General features: G+C 47.6%; 1 protein-coding gene across 1 annotated transcript in view; it reads left to right on the forward strand.

The window, feature by feature from the left end:
- Window positions 1-12,602, forward strand: part of LOC146170939 (neprilysin-1-like) — a 62,087-nt gene extending 49,485 nt beyond the window's left edge. Inside the window, exons 6-7 of the mRNA XM_084586699.1 lie at window positions 38-426; window positions 10,849-12,602. Of these exons, the coding sequence (XP_084442825.1) occupies window positions 38-426; window positions 10,849-11,139 (680 nt within the window). The 3' untranslated portion in view covers window positions 11,140-12,602. The remainder of the gene's footprint in view (window positions 1-37; window positions 427-10,848) is intronic.
- The last annotated feature ends 13,560 nt before the right edge of the window (window positions 12,603-26,162 follow it).

Below are 26,162 nucleotides of genomic sequence, written 5' to 3' on the forward strand. Positions count from 1 at the left end.
GCGATCTACCACTACTACTTGTGCACTGCACGTGCAGGCCGTTCGCTAGACCGAATCACCCCCGTGCGGCCGTCCTCTGTGCACGCCGTGTACGACCAGCTGCTTCGGCGCGTCCTCGTTCCAGCGGCGCTGTTCAACATATCCGTGCCGGGCAACAGCACGGGCTTCTCGCTGCAGATGGCACGCTACGCGGTGCGCTTGTACCATGCCCTGCTGGACGCACTCCTGCTGCATGATTGGGACAGAAACGAGGCCGTGCGGCGCAAGCTACAGGCGCTGCTGCAGTGCTTCGAGTGGGACATGCGAGAGCTGCCCGGCTCACTGAGGGGAGCCGCGATGGCGGATCCCGTGCGATCGAGAGGTGCTCTGCTGCTACAGACAGCCGCGTTGCAGTTCGCCTTCCGTGCCTTTCAGGAGCCGTGGCAGGTATCTAAGTTAACAAATACGTTACGTAGAATGTTTTTTCCATCCAATGTTTTAAAAGTCTTCAATGTATCCGTGCCTTACTACTACGGCCACAAAAAACTTGCTGCTTCCGAAAATTAAGGACACTTTACTTTTTTATGAATCTTCCTCATCAACCTTCGTTCGCAACACCCCTGGAGAGCCTTTCTTATGCTGCCTTATGTGGACTATCGGTTGCTCTCGGTCAGCTAGGCGAAACGTCTTCGGAGCGCATGACTCCTGCTTTGATATAGGACTGCCTGTCTCAGAAAATAACACAGCTTCTCCCTGAATTGTGCAGGGTTTTTATTTCTACATATTATTTCATTCACCGCCATCACGTATGCCGCATGACAAAGGAACACGAAATCTTTGTATGGTAGCACACTCCACTGCTTGTATTTTACGCGCAGTGTGCAAAAATATTAAAATTCGCATTTAGTCGCGGGGAAAACGCACAAAGCACACGTGTGCTTAAAAGAGAGAGAACAGGTGTCAGGATAAGCATAGCAGTGCTGATAGAAGTTAGTGGGGGCAATTATACGAACAACTGAAAACGATGTTGACCAGTTCGCACGGAAAGAAGCCCAATATGATATCAGTTCTGCAAAAGCTTGTAGGCTCAGCACAAGGCTTTCAAAACCACAAGAAGTGAATCTGATGCATGCGCCGTTCACAAATATATAGTACCACGAAATTCAAACACGAGTACCGAGAAGCTATGCACTGCAGAAATTCTACAAAGGATGCCAAAAAACAGATTTTTAGTGGAGAGTGTTAGAGAACCCAACCTCAAGTTTGCCTGCAAGACTGCCGCGCGCTCCTCCTCAAGTGCTGAAATGCAGTAGCCGCCGCGACGCATTGACTCACCGTGCCAAAGAGGCCGCGCGCGCTTTCTTTCCGCGTGCTGCTCGCGGCGCCTGTTGGGCTCCTCTCCTCCTCTCGATTACGCCGCTTGCAGCAGCCGCCCGGCGGCCGCACCGTGCGCCGATTTTGTTCTTCGGTGAGCAGTTTTGTGTTGCTTGAAGCGTCGTCGCGGCTGCCTAAAAGCGGGTATGTGTCTTGCTTTCCTCAGATGACGGATTCGCCTATTGGTTTATTTTTATGCGAAGCATATTGCTAGAGGTAAACCACAGCCCTTCGTGACGGTTACACGCCGTGCAATGAATGTGGAATGCTACGTCACACCACGTGATACGCTGACGTCATGACAGAGGAGAGACGGGGGTCCAGCTCGCGCCGTCGGCTGCGGTTGCACGCCGTGCGGACCATGTGGTACGGTGACGTCACACCACGTGATACGCTGACGTCACGACAGAGGAGAGACGGGGGACCGGCTCGTGCCGTCGGCTGCAGTTGCACGCCGTGCCGACCACGTGGTATGGTGACGTCACACCACGTGATACGTTTACGTCACAACAGAGGAGAGACGGGGACCAGCTCGCGCCGTCGGCTGCGGTTGCACGCTGTGCGGACCACGTAGTATAGCGCAGGTTTATATATAAAGAGGAGACGATTGCGCTCGCCTCCAGTAGACCCGTGTTCCAAGAGCTTTTGCTTTGCGTACATATTCGCGTAGTGGCAATCGAGTATCGTTGGCCTGGGGGACATGTTCGTTGTGCGTGTTGGTAACACAGTTAGATTAGAGATGAACGAGTCATGCTATTACCTAGTTTTATGCGATGGGAAAACATTGCGAATTCCAAGTTTACACCGTTTAAAAGCACGTGTAACCAAGGAAAGAAAAGTTTAGCCAAGTGTAACCATGGAAAGCCGAGTTTAGCAATCAATATGCTTCGCATCTGACCAGGCTTAACCAAGCTAAGCCTCAGCCATTTTTTATTATGCACTGAAACTCTAAGCAGGTGACACGAATTATAGATTCAAGCAAAATATCAATGCGGCTGGTCATGGCTCTATTGCTGTAACTGAGAAGTAATTGGAATGATACATCGCCTGTGGCAATAAGAAAACGTAAGCCCACGGTCCGTCACTAAGCAGTTTGCACTGACTCGGCTCCTATATACCGGCAGCGCGTACAATTTCAAGGACGAAAATAGCAGGTGCCATATATATGCAAAATTCTGTTGTACGCGCAGCTCTGCAGTGTACAACATTTGCACTAGACTTCGACGTGACCGCGCAAAAGCGGCGCCGCATTAGGCGTACGAAAGCAATGTCATGGTTCTTGGGCTAGTTGGTATGCCATTTTGTAGAAGAACAGCGCGATTTGGACATGGACGGAAGAGACACTCGGACAGGCGCTGACTTGCAACTGATGTTTATTGCGCGGAACGTGGTATTATGTATATCATGCTCCAAACAACAAAAGAAAACATAGAAGTGATACACATTTGATCATGCACGGGAAACCACATTTGATGTCACCACGTCACTTCCCTGTAGCAAGAAATCTTAGTTCCTTAGCTGACAAAGCCAAGGACGGGCTGCTGACGTAATTTGACCAGGCAAATTGCGCGGCTTCAATAACGGAGTTTAAACATTGTTACTGCGTTTCCTTAGACGCTCGTTAAGGCATCTGCCCGTCCAGCCGACGTACCGTTTAGAGGTGTGCACGAGCCGAAATTTTGAGCCCGTGCCGGCCCCGACTCTAGAGGCCCGGTCCAACTACGGTAGGGACTGAGCCTGGACCGGCCCATCTCGGCGCTTAGATTTAAAGCCCGACTCGGCCCGCCATGCAACATGCCAGCGACAACAAAGAATCGGGGTGATAAGTTTATCAAGATACTAAAATGTTGAGTCCTCACATTTCAAATGACAAATTTGCTGAATTTATAAGGACTCAGGACGTACGTACAATTTACTTATTGTACAAAAACAATGAGTTATCCTTTGAATTTAGGCGTTTACGGCACTTCTGGATAATGAACCCAGGAGCGCTGAAATTTCTTTCGGTGCTACAACTTGCGGCGGACTAACACGTTCTTTGATAGGAAACCAAGTTTTCGGTAAGCAGCTTGATTATTTCTTCAAAAGTACGCTAGGTCTAAACCTAAACAAGGGTTTGATTTTGTGGCCAAGTACTCGGTGAGCTCGCCTGGCTCACCGTGTGCCTTTCACGTGAAATTTTCGCAACAAGAGAAACAACAGATACTTTACACCGCAGATACTTTGAGCATGTCCCGCTTCAGATGAGGCCATCAGGAGTAAGTCACAAAAGAGACCTTAATTTGATAGGCGACAGCGTGGCCCGAATCTCGAATCAGATACCTGAACATTAGCGCCGGGGTTACCAACTAAAACTAAATAGCCCACAACCAACCCCTCTGCTTGCTCACTCACGGCTACCAAAGATCCATTCGCGGCGAAGAGGTGGGGAGGAAGGCGGGCCGATTCCGGGAAAGAGTTCGGAAGCTGTCGCGTGAGGAGGACGCGGGAAGATGCTGTGCATTATCGCGCAGTTAGGTTTCGAGGCCGTCGGGCTGTGGGCCATGTACACACTGTAACAAGAACAACCAAGTCTAACTCGCACTATGGCATTAATCGCGCTTTCTCAAACGTTGCACGTGTTTGTGATTGGGGCGTATGGCCCGGCCCGAACACAAGCGAAAGGGCTGCCGAGCCGCCCGAGCCCGTGCACTGCTCTAGTACCGTTTGCCGCAAGATAAAGGGATGGAGTAGATAACACCATCTTTGCATGCAACGAATTAGTTTTCATATTATATAGTGCACTTTTCTGGTATAGATTCAGTGTTAACAAACTTGCACAATTTCCCAAGCTTTTCGGAAACCGAGGAAACAACTCTCACATTAGCTCGGTGGCCTATCTTCTTTAGCCTATAGGAAAATTTCTAGATATAGGGAATGACCGTTGTCTTTTGTTTTTCCTAGCCGGATCCTGCCAGTTCCTTCTTTTTGGTTTTGCTCAAACATGCAAGCATCGATTCTGAAACGGACACGAGCAGTTGCTTGGGATATCCTGCCTTCACAAGGCGATCGGTTTTGTGGTAGAAATTTTCTTTTATGGAGTGAAAGCATGATTTGTTTAATGCATTTGTAAAGCACTACATAGCCACGGCGCGTTTTACGAGCTTAGAATGCGACTACGCAAACGGAAGCGGTAGTTTTTTGCTTCGTGGTTCATAAGACCAGCAGGCGTGATTTGGCATGAAGCTGAGTCTGAGAAACAAGAAATCTTATCTTATTTTCAGGCACTTCTCGAGTCAACTCCGTTACAGGGCATCTCGACGTCCACTGCAGAGACTTTAAAAGTAAAGACTGCAAGCCATATTTCCAACAAAACAAAAGTGTTAAATAGGCATCGGGACAAGTTTACCCGTGAAATTATTGAGGCCGCGCAAATTGCCTGGTCAAATGACGTCAACGTCTCGTTCTTGGCGTTGTCAGCCAAGCAACTAAGATTTCTAGCTACAGGGAAGTGACGTGGTGGCATCAAACGTGTGTTCCCGTGCATAATCAAATGTGTATCGCTTCTATGCTTTCTTTTGTTGTTTGGAGCCTGATATACATATTGTCACGACTCGAGCCACAGGGAGCGGTGAAGGTACACGCAGAAGAGGACCCGAGAATAAGGTCGGCTTCTAGTCCCGATCACCCGCCGCCGGACACCCACCGGTAAAATTGGATACAAGCGTCACATGACAAGGAAACTAGATTTCCTTGTCATGTGACTTCTTGGGTGGTTGTTTTACTTTTTTGTTTTTATGCATCCACTTTCTCCCCTGGTTGCCGGTCGTTTAAAAATTTTTTTTGAACCTCTTGTTTTGGATTCGTTTCATGCTCATCTAGTGCGGAGATCTTTGTCTTTTCCTTCATGTGCTGTTGCAGATTGTTCAGATTATTTTGTACTTATTTCCTCTTTTACAGATTATGTTTGTTATCATCCTTTTATCAACTTCCACGTGCTGATTGTTGTCTTTTAAGTTTCGCCGAAGGTCTTGTTTGGTTTTCATGTTTCAGTCCCCTTTACATGATTGTAAGGTCACATGTACCATCTGTCTTTAAAAGCCCCTGTTTTTTCAATAAACTTTTCAGTTGCCAGTACCACCCTGTGTTGTCTCCAGCCTCCGTCCTGTGTCTGCTGCGGTTTTATTTTCCTTATGGTTGAGAGTTAAGGTGTCCCGCAGTAGCCGAGCTGTAAACGCCTTTCTTCGGTCAGTAATGATGGTCGACGGTGTACTGTGTCTGAGCACAATGTCGTTCATAAAGAATCGAGCAACTTCGCCGGCAGTACCTCGGGCAAGGGCCTTCGTTTCAGCGTAGCGCGTTAAGTAGTATGTTTTGTTGATCGATTCACTGGTCAGTGACCATGGTCAATTTTAAAACAAATGACGTTTCGGGAGCGTTATGGCTCCCTTGTTCACAATGAACAACCGGCCGGACGCCCCGGGCTTTTTGTAGCAGTTAGTACTGTTCTTAGAGATTTCGCGTAGATAGGATGCAGTGTGCCATCATTCTTGTTTATTGAGTTAGATGTTGTCTGGATGATTAGTGACTCGAGATTTCGGCGGTCTGATACGTTCTTTTCCGATGTCATTATTTCTGCTTCATCCTAGTTAATTTCATGGCCAGTCTCTTGCGCATGCTCTGCGATTGCGTTAGTTGTCACTTTTCCTTTACGTACATCGTACTGATGATCTTTCAGGCGTCTCGTGAAATCTTTCGTTTCGCCTACGTAAACTGCTGAACAGTCTGCGCAGGAAATTTTGTAAACCACGCCGGGGAACTTCGCACGTGGGAGCTGATCTTTCACATTTACAAGCTCATTTCGTACCTTGCTTGTCGGGACATGTGCCACATTGACGCCATGCTTGCGGAACATCCGTGCCAGTGCCTCACTGATTCCTGATACGTACGGGATAGGGGCTCGTTTCGGTTTCGGTGCGTTGGCACTTTCGTCTTCCCTGGCAGTAGGCTTCTTCGATGGAGCCAATCTTCTTTGCGTGCTTCGAATGAACGACAGCTGGTATCCGTTTCTTTTCAAGTCATTTTCGATGGTCTTCATTTCGTGGTTTAGGGCTCCGTCTTCACTGCATACTTCCCTGGCACGGTTGATTAGAGACGCAACCGCGGACCGCTTATGACTGACTGGGTGCGCTGAATTAAAATCAAGGTACCTTCCGGAATGCGTCGGTTTCCGGTAGACGCGAAAACTGAGACCAGCCGGGGTGCGGAATACCACAGTGTCGAGGAACGGAAGGCAGCCGTCGGTCTCTTCCTCAAAAGTAAAGTTGATTGAGGGCTCCAAGGCGTTGAAGTGATCGAGGAAAGTGCTAAGTAGTATGTGGCGACTACGATCCACTTGTGTCCGTTCGATGTTAAAGGAAATGGGCCTAAAAGGTCTATGCCCATTTGCTCGGCGGGTGTGAGGGGTGGTTCGATAGATTTTAACATGCCGGATGGCTTGAGAGCGGGTTTTTTTTGCCCCTGGCATTGTCGACAAGTCTGTACGTAACGTCTAACGCTCGGAGAAAGATGTGGCCAGTAATAGTTCTGCTGGGCTCGTTATAGGGTGCGTGTAAAGCCAAGATGACCGGAAGTTGGTTCGTCGTGGCAGGTCAGGAGGATTTCTTGCCTTTCCAACCAAACAAAAGTGTTTTTTTGTCGGAAAGGTGTGACTAGCAGGTATGTTTTTGCACTCGACGTAGAATTCTTCTTTTAATGCACCCCATCGTGGAGGCAATACGACGACAGCCCCTGAGCAAGATACTGGGTTATTGTAGGGTGCCCACCTTCAAGATGCTCAATACTCAGTCGCAGCTCGGCGCCGGCACGCTGTTTGAAAACGAGGTGGGAAGTAGTGACTGCTCCAATGAAGCTATCGTCCTCGGTGGCATCTGACGAAGGAGGGCCGACGGGCGCGCCCCGCACCTCCCCCGGTGTCACGACTCGAGCCACACGGAGCCGTGAAGGTACACGTAGACGAGGACCCGAGAGTAAGGTCAGCTTCTAGTTCCGATCACAGAGTCCAGCACGAGCGCGCCTCTCGAGCCAACAAGCACCAAGCACGGCAGTCGCGCGGCGCTAGGCACGTGGCAATATTGCCACGTTCCGAGCAATAAACATCAGTTGCAAATCAGCGCCTGTCCGTGTATGTCTTTCTTCCCTCCTTGTGCAAGTCGCGCTGTTCTTCAAAATCATGGTAGTAGTTTTTGTGATTAATGATCAAGAAACGACCTTAACGGGTGGGCTAAGCCACTTTGGAGGGCTTCGGATGAGTAGATATTTGTTAGAGCATCCCATACAATAAATACGCTAACGACGACAATAAATGAAGTTAGCATGCTGGGACCGTTTGATGAGTAAGGCGTCGGCTTCAGGCACTCGGACATGTCCAGGGTGGCAGTCGCTGAAGCAGAGACAGATCGAAATTTATAGATAATAACTTTAAGATGAGCACTGAAATGGAGAACTTTAAGGTTTGTTACTGAATGGGTTCCTTGCGCACCTGTCCTCGAGTACAGAATTTACTGTATATATAAAGCCTATAATCAGTAATCACTTTCGTTTAGTTATTTCCGCCACCTTCACGAAAGGCCCAAGAGAGATGCTCTCGGCGCATTGTATCCTCTTCTGGCAAGATATCGACTTGGGAACAGTGGTGACGGGCTCGTAAATAAGTATGAATATTGTTCAAGATCGGTCACATCACATCGCCCGTACGACTTAATCGTTACGCAGAGATGCCAAGGAGGATACAAGGTGCCCTTTTGAAGGCACGAACATGCTGGCGCCGTTGCATGTGGTTCGAGACACAGCTTTGCCCAGTTATCGTTCAGGTAGCTAGCGCAACCGAATCCGCGAAACAAAGTGGGCGCAGTGTAATACTGACTCTCGTCGACACGAGTAACCATGCCGCTGTGTCCTGCGTGGTTTGCGCGGCGCTCTGTGCCGGCAGTCGAAGTCTTCAGTCAATCTAGTCCAAGCCGTTCCCTGAGGACAACTGGAAGTTTTTTGCTGCCGCCATCGAATTGTGGCGCCGCATCTAAGTTGTAAGACGTCGCGAACTCAGGCGGTTCCCTACCACGAATTTTCTCCGTCTAGCGGACGTCCAACTCAACACCGTTTTCTCGATGTAGACAAACGGTCGAAACGTCGCTCCCTAATTTCAGCCACTTATGTTCATTCGTGTGAAGCCTCATCACAAAATGCATTTTCGGTTTTCGTCCTCATTAGAAAGGGCCAAGAGCCATTGAGCGACGCTCGGGTCAGCAATATGGATCCAACGCGAATAAAGCATCGCATAAAAAAGGCAAAAAGTAACAGATGCAACCCCGACAAGAAATGGCGGGAGCAACCACAGCGAGCCGAGTAAGTGAAGGCGCGAAAAAGCGAAACGCATTCGTTCCACAGGCTCGTTTACGATAGCCTTTACGAAGCCTTTACCTTTAGCCTTTACGTTTACGAGACACAATCTCCCCAGTACTATTCACAGCTTGTTTAGAGGAAGTATTCAGAGACTTGGAATGGGAGCAGTTAGGGATAAGGGTAGATGGAGAATACCTCAGTAATCTGCGATCTGCTGATGACATTGCCTTGCTAAGTAACTCGGGGGATGAAGTGCAAATAATGATTGATGACTTAGACAGGAAAAGTAGAAATGTAGGCTTAAAAATCAATATGCAGAAGGCTAAGGTAATGTTCAACAGCCTCCGGAAGGAACAGCAGTTTACATTAGGTAGCGAAGTAGTGGAAGTAGTAGGCGAATATGTCTACTTAGGACAGGTAGTAACCGCAGATCCGGACCATGAAAAGGAAATAGGAAGAATAAAATTGGGATGGAGCGCATTTAGCAAGCACTCGCAGATTATGACTAGCAGCTTATCGGTATCGCTCAAGAGGAAAGTATGCAACAGTTGCATCTTGTCTGTACTCAACTATGGGTCTGAAACGTGGAGGCAACCAGGAGGGTTTCACTTAAGTTGAGGGGACAACACAGAGGGATATGGAACGAAAAATGGTAGGGGTAACATTAAGAGATAGAAAGCGTGCAGAGTGGGTCAGAGAAATAACTCAAGTTACCGACATTCTAATAGAAATTAAGAAGAAGAAATGGGCATGGACAGGACATGTAGTGCAAAGAGAGGATAACCGGTGGTCGCTGAGGGTAACAAACTGGATTCCAAGGGAAGGAAAGCGTAGCAGGGGGCGGCAGAAAGTTAGGTGGGCGGATGAGATTAAGAAGTTCGCAGGGGTCAAGTGGATGCAGCTAGCACAGAACCGGGTTAACTGGAGAAATATGGGAGAGGCCTTTGCCCTGCAGTGGGTATAGTCAGGCTGATGATGATGACGATGATGACACAATGGATAATAGCGCAGTGTACACACAGTGCTTTTAAAGTGGTTTTATCCTTGATAAGCACATGATGATTTGACGCATGTTTTTAACGTTGGCCATGTGCGCAGATTTGATTAAAGCATAAATCGACGTGTGTTTTCCCCAAAAAAGACAGTTGTAAGTTGAGCGCCGTCGTGTGTCCCTTCTTGCAGCAGTCTGCGTACGCTAGCGCTGTTTTTAAACATTTATAATCATCAACTGTCCCTAACCTCCGTTCTTCTTGAGTAAAAATCCACCCAAAGTTTTTTTTCTTTTTCTGAACAAGTTTGAGTTGGTTCGGGCAGGGTCGAACAGGCTTGAACCTGAATGGAATGTTTCTCCGGAGCCGCAACCGAACCAGAAAAACTTCCTGTTCGACACACATGCTTAAGTTGTCGCTGAGAAACTCGCATTGTGGTTGAGACCGGCTTTCTCTCCAGGTGATAGTACGGAACCTCTGTGCATTCTGCTGCGGTACCCTTAACCGTACAGCGCTGCTTGCCAGCAGACTTGCGAAACATGGCCAGTACCCCGGCGAATTAAATTGCTAGGTGTGTGTGTGTGTGTGTGTGTGTGTGTGTGTGTGTGTGTGTGTGTGTGTGTGTGTGTGTGTGTGTGTGTGTGTGTGTGTGTGTGTGTGTGTGTGTGTGTGTGTGTGTGTGTGTGTGTGTGTGTGTGTGTGTGTGTGTGTGTGTGTGTGTGTGTGTGTGTGTGTGTGTGTGTGTGTGTGTGTGTGTGTGTGTGTGTGTGTGTGTGTGTGTGTGTGTGTGTGTGTGTGTGTGTGTGTGTGTGTGTGTGTGTGTGTGTGTGTGTGTGTGTGTGTGCGTGCTTCACAATTCATATTGCATTGTGAATGAATGACTTCACCAATCTTCCTTGGTATGTGCCATCCGTGGTTTCTCGTTCCATTCTCGATGCAGGTGAGTTAGTACTGCTTTGTGCTGAATGTACTATGTGCGATTGTGCACCATGTCCAGCGATGGCAGCGGCACTAAGAGTACAAAAGCGGTGGCTTTCACAATCGATTATCCGAACAATCGAAAGCTCTCGAAATAACACAGGAATATTGGAGCGGATTGTACCAGCCATTTTCTCTACCCTTCCAGGTTCGCCGTGCGTGGAACGTCGACTTCCGGTACCGTCGGCTACCGTCGTTGTCAGCCGACGCACTCTTCTTCGTCTACTACGCGCTGGACAATTGCGAGACGAGCGACGCGGTCTACAAGGGGGACCAGCTGCTGCTGGCCGAACATCGCGTAAACCTGCCGCTCCGCCACATGGCGGAATTCCCGCCGCTCTTCAACTGCTCAGCTGACGCCGCTATGGGTCGTCCCAGTCGCTCGTGCGCTGTCGTTACACCCGACACATGGTCGCTACGGGCGCCTGAGCACGCCTAGCTTTCATCGCTGCTATCTTCAAAGGATTAGGCAACACGGTCGGTCGCTTGCGTGTATCGGTGACACCCCCGACTGAGAGTTTACGGGCGCAAAACTTCTGCTCACTGCACTTTTGGCTGCCATCCTGCCACATGCGCCCGAGCGCGTCTTACTGGGGCAAAGGATTAGGACCACTGATTAACAGCGTTTATGTGAACATTTGCATGACGACACATCCTTGTGATTATTAGGATTTGGATAAGCTTTAACAGTGTGCATTACTCGTATAATAAAAGCCGTTGAATGGCCTTTTTCCGAAACATACGTCAGGTCGAGGACCCACAATGTCCAACAAGTGCTGTCCGAAAGAAATGGTTTCTTCATATCGGAAAATGTGACTAAAATGACACGTGCTTGGTTGAGCAAAACTAAACTCTGGGCAAAGGCAAAAAACTATGAGTATGTTCCGCACTTGACCATCAGGTTGCTGGTCCGGGTGGCTGATGGTGCAAACGCAGTGGTAATTTCCTGTGCTAGTGAACGCGATAAACTTCAGTAGAAAATGTAGATGAATACGATATAACTATGGTACACACATCTATCAGTCATATGTAGCACCATTCTTTTTTCGGTAACTTATATGCCGCGTTTTCAAGGAGTTTCAGATGTATTCACATAATTATCTGGTCATTAACTAACGAGCAACAGATCTTCAACTGTTTTTCGAACAGAGAGAGCAATCACTTGATGTCTTTATACTTGCAGAATCGTGGTTTGGGGTTGACGTAAATATATTTCGGCTACCGCTGTACACCACGTTTTACCTCAATAGATGAACTTGTCGTGGTGGTGGGATATGTATCTTGGCTAAAAATCAGTTTTCATGTAAAATACTAAATCAATTGTCATTAGTAACACACGACTATAAAACTGTAATAACTAAATAATATTGTTTTTTTTTCTGTTTGCTACCGTCCACCAAATGGTTCAGTAACAGTATTCCTGGATTTCCTAGAAACTTTTCTTTTCTGTAGATTAATGCATGTTCGAATACTATCAGTGTACCTACAGAGTCACTGAACATTCAACTTTCCTAATAAATGTATTCATAACATATTTGCGGAGGCCGTTAATGCTGGCACTTTCGTATCGAGTTTGAGTGATCACTTACCGATCTACTTGTGCTTTAAGGGACATACACAGCAAAATAATGCAACTTCGAACCAAACAATTCCGCTTATAACAGAACGTACTCTTTCTGTATATGGTCTGAAAGACGCAAATTTGGCATATGAAGCTTTTTTGCAAGATATCAAAGGCAAGTTACGAAGCTAGTTTTTCGTTCAAGGGCTGTGAGCAAAAAAAGACAACGCGTGAACCATGGGTAGCTACAGAGCTTTCTTACATAATACGTAGGAAAATTGTCTTATTCAAAGAATTTACAAGGACCAAATAGGCCCGATCATGGCTCTTTAGTTCTCGAAACGAACACCACGTGGCTGACCACCTTGAAGCCCTTCTCGCTCTTTTACTTCTCTCCTCTAGGGGCGGAGCTTCATTCTCCCACAGGGTCGAGACACAGCGCGACGGGGGGCGCGGGTTATAATGGGGGTGTTCTTTTGCTTGCGTTGCCTACCCTTCAGCAGTGCGAGCGCTGGCCCGTGGGGCAACCAAGGCACGGCCATCACGGCCATCATGGCATGTTCGGGTGTCATGTCCCCTGCCAATCTGAGAATGGTAGTCCATGCGGGGGAGGGGAGGAGGGGGGAGGAGTCTCTGCTCCGAAGCTGCACACTCTTCTCTGCGGCTTATCAGCAAGCATGTTTTCTTTCTTTTTTTGCAATAAGTTTCTTGTGCACAGCGGTCGCAAAGACGGCGCTGGGTAGCCTGGTTGTCTTTTGACTTCGACCACTGCCATGCATCCGAACTAGCTGACCCAGACAGCCGTTTTCGCCATCTATGTATCGCATCGCAGTCTTTCTACAGCACAAGCGCTAAGCTGACTCGCAAATTAAAAGAACAAAAAAGACGCAGAGGTTACAGATTGGATCCCACCTGTTTAAACTACCGTAAATATTAGTAACGCGCATTTCATCTGTAATGTCTGTATTTAGGTTGCATCTTCTTCACGTGCATGATTATGGATCTTATGCTGGTTCGGTTACACAAATATGATTAGAAAAGACCATTGATTGCCTACATTTGAGTTTGCATACAAATGAAGCGTCATTTAGTCTTATGTTCGCTATTAAAAAGGCGTTTATTACAATGCATAACAATATTGCATGTGGAAAACTGTCTCGTCATTTCTTTCGTGGCCCTATTCTTGCGTTAAACCATCTGTTTGAGCGATCTCAAAATGGGGGAATCGAATTTCTGCAAAGCAGATTTAAACGTCTACATTGTGGTGTTCTCAAAGGATGCGTCTCATTGCTTATCTCATTCAATATTTATGTTTTTTACCTTCTAAGTGATAGGATCAGAAGAGATTCATGAATATATACATTTCACTCTGCTCATCTCACCTAATACGGATTATTTTTTGTGCGTGCCTAGAAAGGTACAAAAGGTTGCTACTAAGTATTAGTTTTAATCTATCTTCGTCGTCATTAACTCATTAGAAGCGCAGCTTTTATGCTTTAGAACTTTCACGCAAACTGGTCGCGTATAATGAATCTGGTTTTTGCTTGTTTGTTGTCGTTTTTGTTTTCACACCGCCACAAGCACCTCACGACCATGTTACCCGATTATTTGTCGGAGTACATACGGATGGCGAACTATCGTTGAATACACATATGTTTACCTGAACAATAAACCTAAATGCGTTGACTGCTTGTTGTATGCATCGAAATCACGTACCTGCCGTTTACCACTCAACGTTTAATTGCCCAGTCTTTAGAACATGCTAGAATGCTGGAATAGAATATCCTGTCACACGTCATTTCTTTAAATGTTCTGCTGTGTGGGAAAGCAGGATAAACCATACTTTTAAGAAAATAGCTAAAGATTTTATTAATTCCACACCCAATAATTCACAAAGTGTGTTAGGCATATCCCTTGCTCCGCCCCTGTACCATTCTCCGACGAAGACCGACCAGACACAGTTGACAATTCCAGCTTACAAGAATTTGTTTCCGTAATTGCGAACACCTATTTTCACTCAGAGTGCGGCTTCTCATCTGTATCAAAGTTCAGTCTCTTCTTGCATCGATGAGCTCCATTCGAAGACGTCCTCTTCTCCAAGGTCCTCCTCCCAAGGCATTTGGCTGATCCCTCTTCTGTCGTTTTTTTTTTTGTCCAAATTTCCGATGGCAAGAATCGCGGCGGGTTCGTGGAACTCAGCGGCGTTGCAGGCCTGCGCAGTCTCCCCGAAGCGGCGGCCGCAATAAGTAGCGCCCCCCCCCCCCCCCCCCTTCCTCCTCTTCTCCGCCCCCAGGGGGCCGCGTGCTCTCTCGAGCCAGCGTCTTCCCTTGCCACTTTCCATGCGGCGGTGTTCTGGACCACTCCGTCGCTCCGCTTCCGTTGCTCTGAGGATGTATTTCGTCCGTTGTCACTTGCCGGGACGCAAGGCACGCGCACAAATAGCCAACCGTTCGTTTTTCCAGTACAGCGAGCACGACAGTGTTCCTCTCGTCATGTTTGCCTTCTTTAACTGACATCATGTTCAAACAATTAATGTGCTACGTCACCTCCTAAATGTGATTATAACTTGGAAAAAAATTTGTTAATTGTAAAAAAATTCTTGATACCCTATTTCAGGAGTGCGAACACATTTTAGTGAATTCAGAAAGCCCTACTATACATGTCATATAGATTTATTCAGCCGCCCGGCGATGAATTTAACATAAGCACTCCAAGTCACATTTATATGGTGCCACTGGTAAGCTTGAAAAATTGTGAATTCATGCTGTACACGAACAACACGAATAAAAATCTACGTTTAGTATTAATAGGCCTTTGTTGCACTTCCTAGAATGCCATTTGAGGATTAATTGGCGTATCCCCAAAATTAATATCATTATATATAATAATAGTAGCAAAATAATATTATTTTATTTTTTTTTTAAATGGCGTGGAATTGTAACATAGCGGGCGAAAGAAAGACAGAAAACATTCGGGTATAAGTGCGTGGCAAGAACAATAAGCGAAACAGGAAGCCCTATTTCGGCCGCTTTGTTAGCATAGCGCGGCATCCGAGATGTCTGATGCTGTGGAAGGCACCACTTGACGCGTTTTGAGGACAACTGCAAGTCATTTTAAAGGGAGGTCAGTGTTTTCTGCTACACCTTATTTCCTACGTTTACAGAATGTATAACTGCAACCTTCTTACTTTCGGCTTCACTCTCAGCTCCCAGTTCCCAACACCCTGTTTCACAAAACAACGGCCAGAGCGAGATACAGGAGAAATGAGACGACAAAGGAGAGAAGGGCGTAGAAAGCGAGATAAGGTCAAGGGCAGATGAGAGCGTGCGGGGTGCGAACAATCTCACAGGCATTAAGCGGGAAGGGGAGAGTGGCGAAAGTGAGGCCCCACAAAGGCAAATGAGCGCACATACAAAATGCACGCAAAGAAAAGTCTCCCTAATCTTTTTTTTTTCTCGCCACCCTCCCCCACCCCTTCTAGTCACACAGGGCGAGAGGCTGCGATCCCACAAAACCAACGAGTGGTTGTTTGAGCGCAGCCCTAGTCATGCAGAAGTGACAGAATAGGGCAAGATGGTTTGGAGAGGGCGGCAAAATCTGTTAGTTCCTGCAGTAGCTGTCACAACACTCCTGAGGAGTGAAGGGAGCGGCCCGAGAGCGGTAAGCACAAAGGATATTTTCAGAAAAGACGTTTCAGTAAAGCGTTTTTCGAATGCGAGCGTAATTGTGAGACTAGCTGTCATGCACCCTAATGTACAAAGCTCCTTCCCTCCCTTGTCCTTTCTTGATATCGCTCCCTCTGTGCTTCCCCTCGCTATCCTCTCCCTATCCCACTTTCTTTTCAGCTAGCGTCAGCTCGGGTTGTTCAAATTTTAGATAACGGTTGCCGCAGCCAAGAACACTTTTTTTTTCTTCCTTTTTGATTATTTAATAAACCACTGCCACCATCAACATATGCACACTCATCATTGACTCAGAGCAGTGAAAGCCTCCAGGAGAGCATCTGCATATTTGAGGTAGTTATCTATTTATTGCACATAAGGACGGTTCCAAAACGAAACTGAAATATATTGCAAAGAAAAACAGATAAAGGGCAAAGGAAAACAATAGACACTAATCACGTTATTCGCAACTGCGCGCAAGTAAAAAAATGGCTAGTAATGCCACCCTCACACTGTGTTAACATTAGTTTGGTTTGGTTTGTGGGTTTTAACGTCCTAAAGCAGCTCAGGCTATGAGAGACGCCGTAGTGGAGGACTCCGGAAATTTCGACCACCTGAGGTTCTTTAACGTGCACTGACATCGCACAGCACACGGGTGCCTTGCTTTTCGCCTCCATGAAAGAGCTGCCGCCGACGCCGGGATTCGATCCCACCCCTTGGGAACAGTAGTCGAGCGCCGTAACATTAGTGTTCCACGATGAGATAGCGATGAGTCACACGTGAGGACATGGATATACATGTAGCGCATTGGGAGCTTCGCTCAATGTGGATGCATCATATGCGCGCAGTAGGTGTCCGGTCACTTCGGCGTTAGAGGCAGGTATATATAAGGCCATCAAACTGGCTACTACCGTATGTTACCTGCTTCCCAGTGGCAGCCCTTACGCAAAGAGAGCTAGTGTTCCCACCAGACCTGGCACGCGCGTCCGTCATTAACTTGCGTGTGGATTACATGTGGCCCGCTAACGGCGGGTGTGCCACGGACTATAATCTAGTGACGCCTGCCCAGCTGCGGCACAGTTGAAATTGGAGGACTTGTATACGCTGCCGGGCTTTTACAAAGGCGCGTTACGTTGCGCAAAACGTCTACAGGAAGATGAGCATCATACCCCTGTGTGATGATGGTGATTGTAGCGAGTGTGCGGGTTGTTCGAAAAGAAGTGAAGTGTGGTCGCGTGCGGGGCGTGCCAGTGCGCGAGAGTTTGTTCGGGCAAGAGAACGGGACGGACGTTCCTGGGCGTCGCTGGCAGCTGAGTTCATCTTCCTGGCCCTGGCGTACAAGGCCGGCTCGCCAGCACCTGCCGGGCACCTGGTCCGGGGTCTGGTGCCGCCCTGCGCTTCGCCAGCCTGCGAACGAGTTCCGGAGGCAGCTCGACTGCTCCATCGTGCCTGGCCGCCGCACTTGTGCTGCCGCACTGGTGCCTTTGCAGTACTTGGGCGTGACCACCGCAGTACCCCGAACTGCGAAGCAGACGCCGGACACAGCCTCCAGAGCGTGGCCTGCCGCGCTACCGAGTCCTCGGGCGACTGGGCGTGAATAGAGCCCGCGTCACACCCCGGCCGCTGGTCTTGCCTCAACCGGACACCGACCACCGGCGGACTCGCCTGCACCGGCATCGAGTGCACGAACGGACAAAGAGAAGTAGGACGGTTTTGTGTTTGGATATGTCCTACTAGGTAGCCAGCTAGGCTGTACGCATGTGTGTTGCCCGTGATACGTTGGTCAAGAAAAGAAAAGCGTGCGTGTGTCTGTGAACCTGCTCTGTTACCTGCCGGAGCTCCTGAAAGGACCTGGGCCCATAACATAACATCACAATTTGGCGAGCCTGCCAGGATTCGAGAATTTAGTAGATTCTAGGAAATAATCATTCAGAGAGAGGGTACAGTATCGAGGACGGATTCACGCGCATCGCTACGTTTGAGCGAAGATGGATCTTGAACGTCTAGCCGCGCTGGGCGCGCAGCTGGGTTTCTCCGGCGCTGAGTTGCGGGATTGGATAGATAAGGAACGCGCGGAGCAAAGGGCCGAACGTGCTGCTGAAAGAGAGCAAAGTCGCATAGCCGCGGAGAGAGAGAAAGAAATCTTAGAATTAAAACTCAGACTCTAAGAAGGAGCGAGGAGTAACGCGGCAGAAGTTATCGAGCCCATAGTGTCAGCGCCACAAGTACAGCGTTTCAACCCTCAAAAGCTGCTACCCCTATTCGACGAGCGACGGGATGACCTGCATGCCTATTTGCAACGGTTTGAGCGCGTGGCAGTGGGACAGGAGTGGCCTCAAGATAAATAGGCTATGGCCGTAAGTATGTGCCTAACTGGGGATGCCTTGACCGTGATTGACAGGATGTCAGCCGCAGATTCATTAGACTACCAAAAGGTCAAAAAGGCTATTCTGCAGCGCTTTAAATTCACGGCTCAAGGTTACCATGCGAAATTTCGAGAGGCCCGAGCAGAAGATGGCGAGACGGCAGTTAGCCGCCAGGCTTTCGGGTTACTTCGACCATTGGATCGAAATGGTGTTTCCAAGACATTTGAAAACCTGCGCGATCATGTGATCGGTGAGCAGTTCCTGCAGTGTTGCCACCCGAAACTCGTCGTGTTTTTGAAAGAACGGGATTGCAAGACACTCGACATCATGGCAGACGCAACCGATCGATTCTTGGAAGCTCAGAACTATTCGAACATCGGTAAAGTTTCTGACGAAGAGAAACCTCATACCAAAAGTTCCGTCAACATGCCGAATAAACCCCAGTTGCGGTGTATGTTGTCCAATCGTCCAGGACGTCGGGCTTCTGATTTCCGCACGTCCACTAGACCGGTGCTCAAGTGCAACTCGTGTGGAAAGGTCGGACACAAGGCCGAAAACTGCAGGAATTGGCACCTAGAGGAAGAACAGAGTGCCGCATGCTCTGCAATTCATGCTCCCGAGCGTGCTGATCATCTTGACTGGCATACGGCCCGGAGCCCATCCGACTCTAGCAGTTGGGCACAGGTCAGTAAAGACGCACCTCAGAATTCAACAGGAAGAATGCCTATTGTAGAAAAGTTTGTGGTGGGAAAACAAGTGCGCGTGCTTCGAGACACTGGTAGTAATGTCGTTATTGTCCGCCGGGGTTTGGTCCCAAAGAACTGCTTCACAGGGCAGACCGAGAGGATAGTACTTGTCGATGGTACGGTCGCCCAGTCACCGGTGGTAAGAGTACAAGTGGAAAAGCCATATTTCATAGGCGAGGTAACCGCGCTTTACATGAGGCGGCTCTTGTATGATCTCGTGCTTGGGAATATACCAGGTGTCAGGGCCCGAAATGATTCCAATCACGACTGGGTGACCTCAAGCAGCCTAGAGCTTCATACCTCGCAAGATTTCCAGGAACAGGAGCGACCTGTGAATTTTAGACGATGTGTTGCAGCCTTGGCCAAGCCAACAGAAAAGAAAACGCCACTGTGCGTACCACCCATTCTTCTGTGTGACATGACAAAGGACCAGTTAGCGGAAGAGCAGCAGAAAGATGTATCCTTAAAACGGCTCTTCCTTAAGGTAGATAAGGAATTCGGATCAGGTCAAGGTAATTCGTACCATTTTTGTGAAGAAAGGATATTCTTTATCGATATTACTGTATGACATCGGGAAGGATCTTCAAGGAGGTTGTTGTTCCACAAAAACGCCGGCAATCAGTCTTACAAATAGCACATGAAAGTATTATGGCCAGACATCAAGGGATCAGGCGCACTACTGATCATATACTTCAGGACTTTTATTGGCCTGACATACATGGAGATGTTAAACGATTTGTTAACTCATGTGATAAGTGCCAGAGAACAACACAGAAAGGCAAAGTTGGCATTGCCCCTTTGGGCAACAAGCCACTGATTACCACTCCTTTCGAACGAGTGGCCGTCGATCTCATAGGACCTTTCTCACCTACGTCTGATAAAGGAAACCGATATGTGCTCACCTTGATAGACTTTGCAACACGGTACCCAGACGCCGTCGCCCTTCCAGCTATGATGCTGTGCATGTTGCTAAAGCGCTCGTTGAGATGTTTTCTCGCATTGGCATACCGAAAGAAATGGTGACCGATCAAGGAGCCACATTCACCTCAGAGCTCATGAGTGAAGTTGGTCTTCTTCTTTCCATCAAGCTCCTGAAGACATCACCTTACCATGCCATGGCAAATGGTCTTGTGGAGAAGTTCAATGGAACATTGAAAACTATACTGAAGAGAATGTGGCAAGAAACACCTACGTCTTGGGATAGGTATCTGGCACCGTTACTGTTTGCATACCGAGAAGTTCCACAAGCAAGCCTGGGGTTTTCTCCTTTCGAGTTAATTTACGGCCGTCATGTGCGCGGACCACTAACAGTACTTAAGGAGCTCTGGATCAATCAGCATTTCGATGGAGATACTCGGTCAACGTACACCTACCTCGTCGAGCTCACAAACCGTTTGGAGGATACGTGCCGGATTGTTCACGAACAATTACCACGAGCACGTCACAAACAGAAACTGTATTATAACCGGAAAAGTCGGCCCAGAAAACTGAAACCAGAGGACAAGGTTCTGATTTTGTTACCGATCGAATCCAATAAGCTGCTCATGCAGTGGAAAGGTCCATACGATATGATAGACCGTAGAAACGATGTGGACTACATCGTGGACCTAGGACATAAAAGGAAACTTTTTCACATTATCGCATTAACATGTTGAAGAAGTGCAAAGAACGAAACCCTCCGGCTATTCATCCAGTCTCAGCAGCTGCTGAACTCGATTCCACCTCACTGGACATAGAGACACCTGAAGAGGACTCAGTAGAACTACCTTCTGTGAGCTTGCATCGAACGCAGTGCGCAACGGACGTCAAGTTGGCGTCAAGTCTCTCGGAAGTGCAAGCTGAAGAAGTGCGTGGCTGGCTCCCAGAATCCGAGGGAATTTTCTCATATTTGCCGGGAAAGACCACATTCACAGAGTGCGCTCTCAGATTGACATCTAATGAACCCATACATATTCCGCAGTACCCCATTCCATTTTCTCTACGTGAAAGTGCAGAGAAAGAGTTGCAGGAAATGTTGAGGATGGGGATCATTGAGAAATCGAAATCCCCCTATCATTCTCCAATACTAGTCGTAAAGAAATCTGACCAGACACTTAGACTCTGCATCGATTTTCGGGAGCTGAACAAAGTATTAATTTCGGACAGCGAGCGAATACCACGCATTGAGGACGTTCTTACCCTTGTCGGCACGAAGACTCGCTTTTCCAAATTTGACTTCACAAAAGGGTACTGGCAAGTGCCAATGGCCTACAACAGTCGTCAGAAAACAGCGTTTTCTAGCATGTCAGGACTGTACCATTTTCTATACATGCCGTTCGGAATCAAAACGGCCCCTGCAGTGTTCGCACGACTCATGAGGACTGTGCTGGGCGATGTGAATAACGTTTACCACTACTTCGATGATGTTGTCATCGCCACTGACACATGGCAGGAACATATGGAAACGCTGAAAACAGTCTTCGCAAGGATCAAGCGGGCACACTTGACCATAAAACCTAGCAAGTGTGAAATACGAGAGCGGTCTATCTTTTTCTTAAGTCACCGTATTGGAAACGGCAGGGTAGGACCCCTCCTAAAAACCAGTAAATCCAAGAAACGACTGCATAACTTCTTAGTTGACGGCCGTTTCGCCCCTAATATCTATTAACTAAGAAAGTTATGCAGTCGTTTCTTGGATTGACTGGTTATTACCGCAAGTTTATGCATTATGCCGAAATCACCAAGCCCTTGACAGATCTCATCAGGAAAGGACAGCCTAATGCCATTTCTTGGCAACCAGTGCATGAACATGCGTTCACTGTACTGAAAGCAATACTCAGTGAGACTCCTATTATACAGGCTCCTGATCTCTCGAAAACCTTCGTGCTTCGTACAGACGCATCCACCATTAGTCTCGGAGCAGTACTTTTGCAAACTGGCAGCAATAGTATCTTACATCCAGTTGCCTACGCTAGTCGCAATCTGCTACCACGAGAAACACGCTATTCAACGATTGAGCGAGAATAGAGAGATTTAGCGTACCGTGATCCGCGATCCGCCGCCGTGGCTCTTACCGCACGTGGGCGGGGCGGTCATGCTGATTGGTCCCGACGCGGCAGGTCTGTGTGCCGACATCCAGTATGTGGCGCCATCTGTCGGCGTCAAGAGGGGTCAGGGCATGCGCAGTGGAACGCGCGGTGGCGGATCCCAGTAGCGGATCGCGGATCACGGTAAGCTAAAACTCTCTAATGTCTAGCTCTTGTCTGGGCGGTGCAGACGTTTCATGTTTATGTGTATGGCAAACATTTCACCATCCAATCTGATCACCAGCCGCTCCAGTACCTGCAATCCGCGAAGCATATGAACAATCGAGTGTTGCGGTGGAGTTTATTCTACCAGGAATACAACTTCAGCATAGACTACATAAAAGGGAGCGATAACGTTGGTGCCGATTACATGAGCCGTGTGTGAAAGGTGTAGTAGTGTGTTTTGCTGACTGAAAAGAGATTTAGAAAAAAAACGAACTCGTGTGTTGGATTGTGGATTGCGGATGATGTGTGGATTGTGAAGAGTTTTGTGGGCGTCTGCTTTGTGGTTGTTATTTGTGTAGTTTGTGCATTTCCCGCCACGTCTCCCCCCTCCCCGGCGGCGTATTTGGGTTTGCTCGGTACGGTGGCTCCGCAAGGGACAAAACGACCAAAGAGACGAAGAAAGCGGGCTGTTCCGACTAGCATCTACCGCCCCCAGGAGCCGAGCAGCCTAGCGATTAGCGGCGCATGCTTTTTCAATGGGCGTCATGTTGGACGCGGCACTAGCTTGAGAAAGCATATACTACTACTACTACTGTTACTACTACAACTACTTCTACTACTACTACTACTACTACTGCTACTACTACTACTGCTGCTACTACTACTACTACTACTACTACTACTACTACTACTACTACTACTACTGTTATTATTGTTGTTATTATTATTAGTAGTAGTAGCAGTATAGAGGAAGACTCGTTTCACTAAGTTGACACTGAATTGTCTGTAGGTAACGACCAAATTAACTGGCTAAATATCTTCCCAGTTTTAATTATTAATGATAATAATATTAATTGGTTCACAGGAAGGGAAAGGCGCAGTATCTGTCACACTTGTATTTGTGGACACCTTCATCCCTTGGTGTCCACAGACACAAGTGTGACAGATACTGCGCCTTTCCATTCCTGTGAACCAATCATTATTATTATTAATTAAAACTGTGAAAATATTTAGCCAGGTAATTCGGCCGTTAACTAGACAAATCAGCGCCAACTTCGTGAAACGAGTCTTTCTCTATACTACTACTACTACTAACGATAATAATAATAATAATAATAATAATAATAATAATAATAACAATAATAATAATAATAATACTTAGCAGAAAAATGTTACTGTGTATTATTATTATTTAGTAGTAGTAGTAGTAGTAGTGGTAGTAGTAGTAGTAGTAGTAGTAGCAGCAGTAGTAGTAGTAGCAGTAGTAGTAGTAGTAGTAGTAGTAGTAGTAGTAGTAGTAGTAGTAGTAGTAGTAGTAGTAGTAACAGTAGTAGTAGTAGTATATGCTTTCTCAAGCTAGTGCCGCGTCCAACATGACGCCCATTGAAAAAGCATGCGCCGCTAATCGCTAGGCTGCTCGGCTCCTGGGGGCGGTAGATGCTAGTCGGAACAGCCCGTTTTCGTCATCTCTTCTGTTGCTTTGTCCCTTGCGGAGCCACCGTACCGAGCAAACCCAAATACGCTCCCCGGCGCCAGAACAGTGGCAAAAAACTGTCTTGGAACGGGGGGAAGTTGTGATGATGGTGATTGTGGCGAGTGTGCGGGTTGCTCGAAAAGAAGTGAAGTGCGGCCGGATGTGGGGCGTGCCAGTGCGCGAGAGTTTGTTCGGGCAAGAGAACGGGACGGACGTTCCTGGGCGTCGCTGGCAGCTGAGTTCATCTTCCTGGGCTTGGCGCACAAGGCCGGCTCGCCAGCACCTGCCGGGCACCTGGTCCAGGGTCTGGTGCCGCCCAACGCTTCGCCAGCCAGCGAACGACTTCCGGAGGCAGCTCGACTGCTCCATCGTACCTGGCCGCCGCACTTGTGCTGCCGCACTGCTGCCTTTGCAGTACCCGGGCGTGACCACCGCAGTACCCCGGACTGCGAAGCAGACGCCGGACACAGACGCCAGAGCGTGGCCTGCCGCGCTACCGAGTCCTCGGGCGACTGGGCGTGAACAGAGCCCGCGTCAAAGCCCGGCCGCTGGTCTTGCCTCAACCGGACGCCGAGCACCGGCGAATTCGCCTGCACCGGCATCAAGTGCACGAACGGACAAACAGAAGTAGGACGGTTTTGTGTTGGGATATGTTCCACTAGGTATCAAGCTAGGCTGTATGCATGTGTGTTGCCCGTGATACTGTGGTCAAGAAAAGAAAAGCGTGCGTGTGTCTGTGAACCTGCTCTGTTACCTGCCGGAGCTCCTGAACGGACCTGGGCTCATAACATAACATCACACCCTGTTAATCTGAATATATATATATATATATAGCTAACTTGAACCATGGGTTACAAAATAATATATTTGAAGTAGGTTAGTAAAAGCAGTTGCATACAACTGCCAGTCTCCTTGCGCAAACAGGCAATTTTTTTTGCAATTACTTAATTGCCTAATTATGTAAATTTTTCTAACTTCCTAAATATTCAACCTAGGCCAAAAATGTTAATTGGAAAGTTGTAGAGAACCTTCAGAAACCCCCATTCTATGAGCTACCTCAAATATATTATTTTGTAACCCTTGGTTCAAGTTAGCTGGGACACCCGGTATGTATGTATATATATATATATATATATATATATATATATATATATATATATATATATATATATATATATATATAATTGCGCCACCTCAAAGGAATACCCCGCCCTGGTCTCGAGCGGCGCTGACCATCGCGCCGCAAGTGGACGATCAGCGACCAGGCGCCTTACCTCGGTTGATTTTAAGCGAAAACCTTTCTTGAATCATGGGCTCGCACATTTTGGCAGGATATGTTCGCACTAACTGACACTAAAGAAAAAAATTGTCTCCGCCTGGAATCGAACCACTATCCCTCCGATCTCGTGCCGAGAGCACGCAATACTGCACGTCGGGCTTGTGAGAAGACGGTCACAATTCTCCATGTCAAGCATGAGATTATAGTACCAATAACAATTCAGTATGTGATAATGATGACAGTAGGATGATAATTACACGGCAGTTAGTGATGGTAATGGTAGTAGCGATGAGCATTGCGGTGCATTTAGTTCATAATGACAATAGTGGCGACAGCTATGGTGATTATAATAAGTATGACAATGAAGATGCAGCTCAGCTAATGAGAACAACCCTGCTGTGGCCATCACCATTTCCGCTCTAATTAAGCGCATCCCTGTAATATATATATATATATATATATATATATATATATATATATATATATATATATATATATATATATATATATATATAGGGGAAATGAGGGTGCTCGTTATAATACACGAAGGAAAGAAGCCAACAGTTGGCGAGGCCAAGGAAAGCGTTGGGGATAGTACTTTGTCTTTTTTTTTATGTTTACTCGGATAATCACAGAAATTAGTAATGTAATCTCTTAGGGGAAAGATAATTAAACACAAAGTAGAAGAAAAAACAACGTGCCGATGGTGGGAACCGAACTCACGACCTCCGAATAACGCGTCCGGTGCTCTTCCAACTGAGCTACATCGGCCGCTGTCCCCCCTGCTACTTGCTTGGGTATTTATGTTGTCTGTATACGAACCTTGAGAGTGTTCACCAGCGACACCCTCAACCATAGCGACGGACGTAGAACGTCCTCTGTTACCGCCAGCGTCACGTAGAACGTGATAAAGAGCGAGGGCGAAAGCTGTGCTAGAACCCTCTTACGCTACCTATGGCTTCGAGACTGCCAGAACCGAGACCCCCGTAAGCTACAAGCAGATCAATTAAGGGGAAATGAGGGTGCTCGTTATACTACATGAAGGAAAGAAGCCAACAGTCCTCGAGGCCAAGGAAAGCGTTGGGGATGGTACTTTACCCAAGCAAGTAGCAGGGGGGACAGCGGCCGATGTAGCTCAGTTGGA

Source organism: Amblyomma maculatum, unplaced genomic scaffold (genome assembly GCF_055883805.1).
Source record: "Amblyomma maculatum isolate TAMU_Amacu unplaced genomic scaffold, ASM5588380v1 scaffold_27, whole genome shotgun sequence".
Classification (NCBI taxonomy): domain Eukaryota; kingdom Metazoa; phylum Arthropoda; class Arachnida; order Ixodida; family Ixodidae; genus Amblyomma; species Amblyomma maculatum.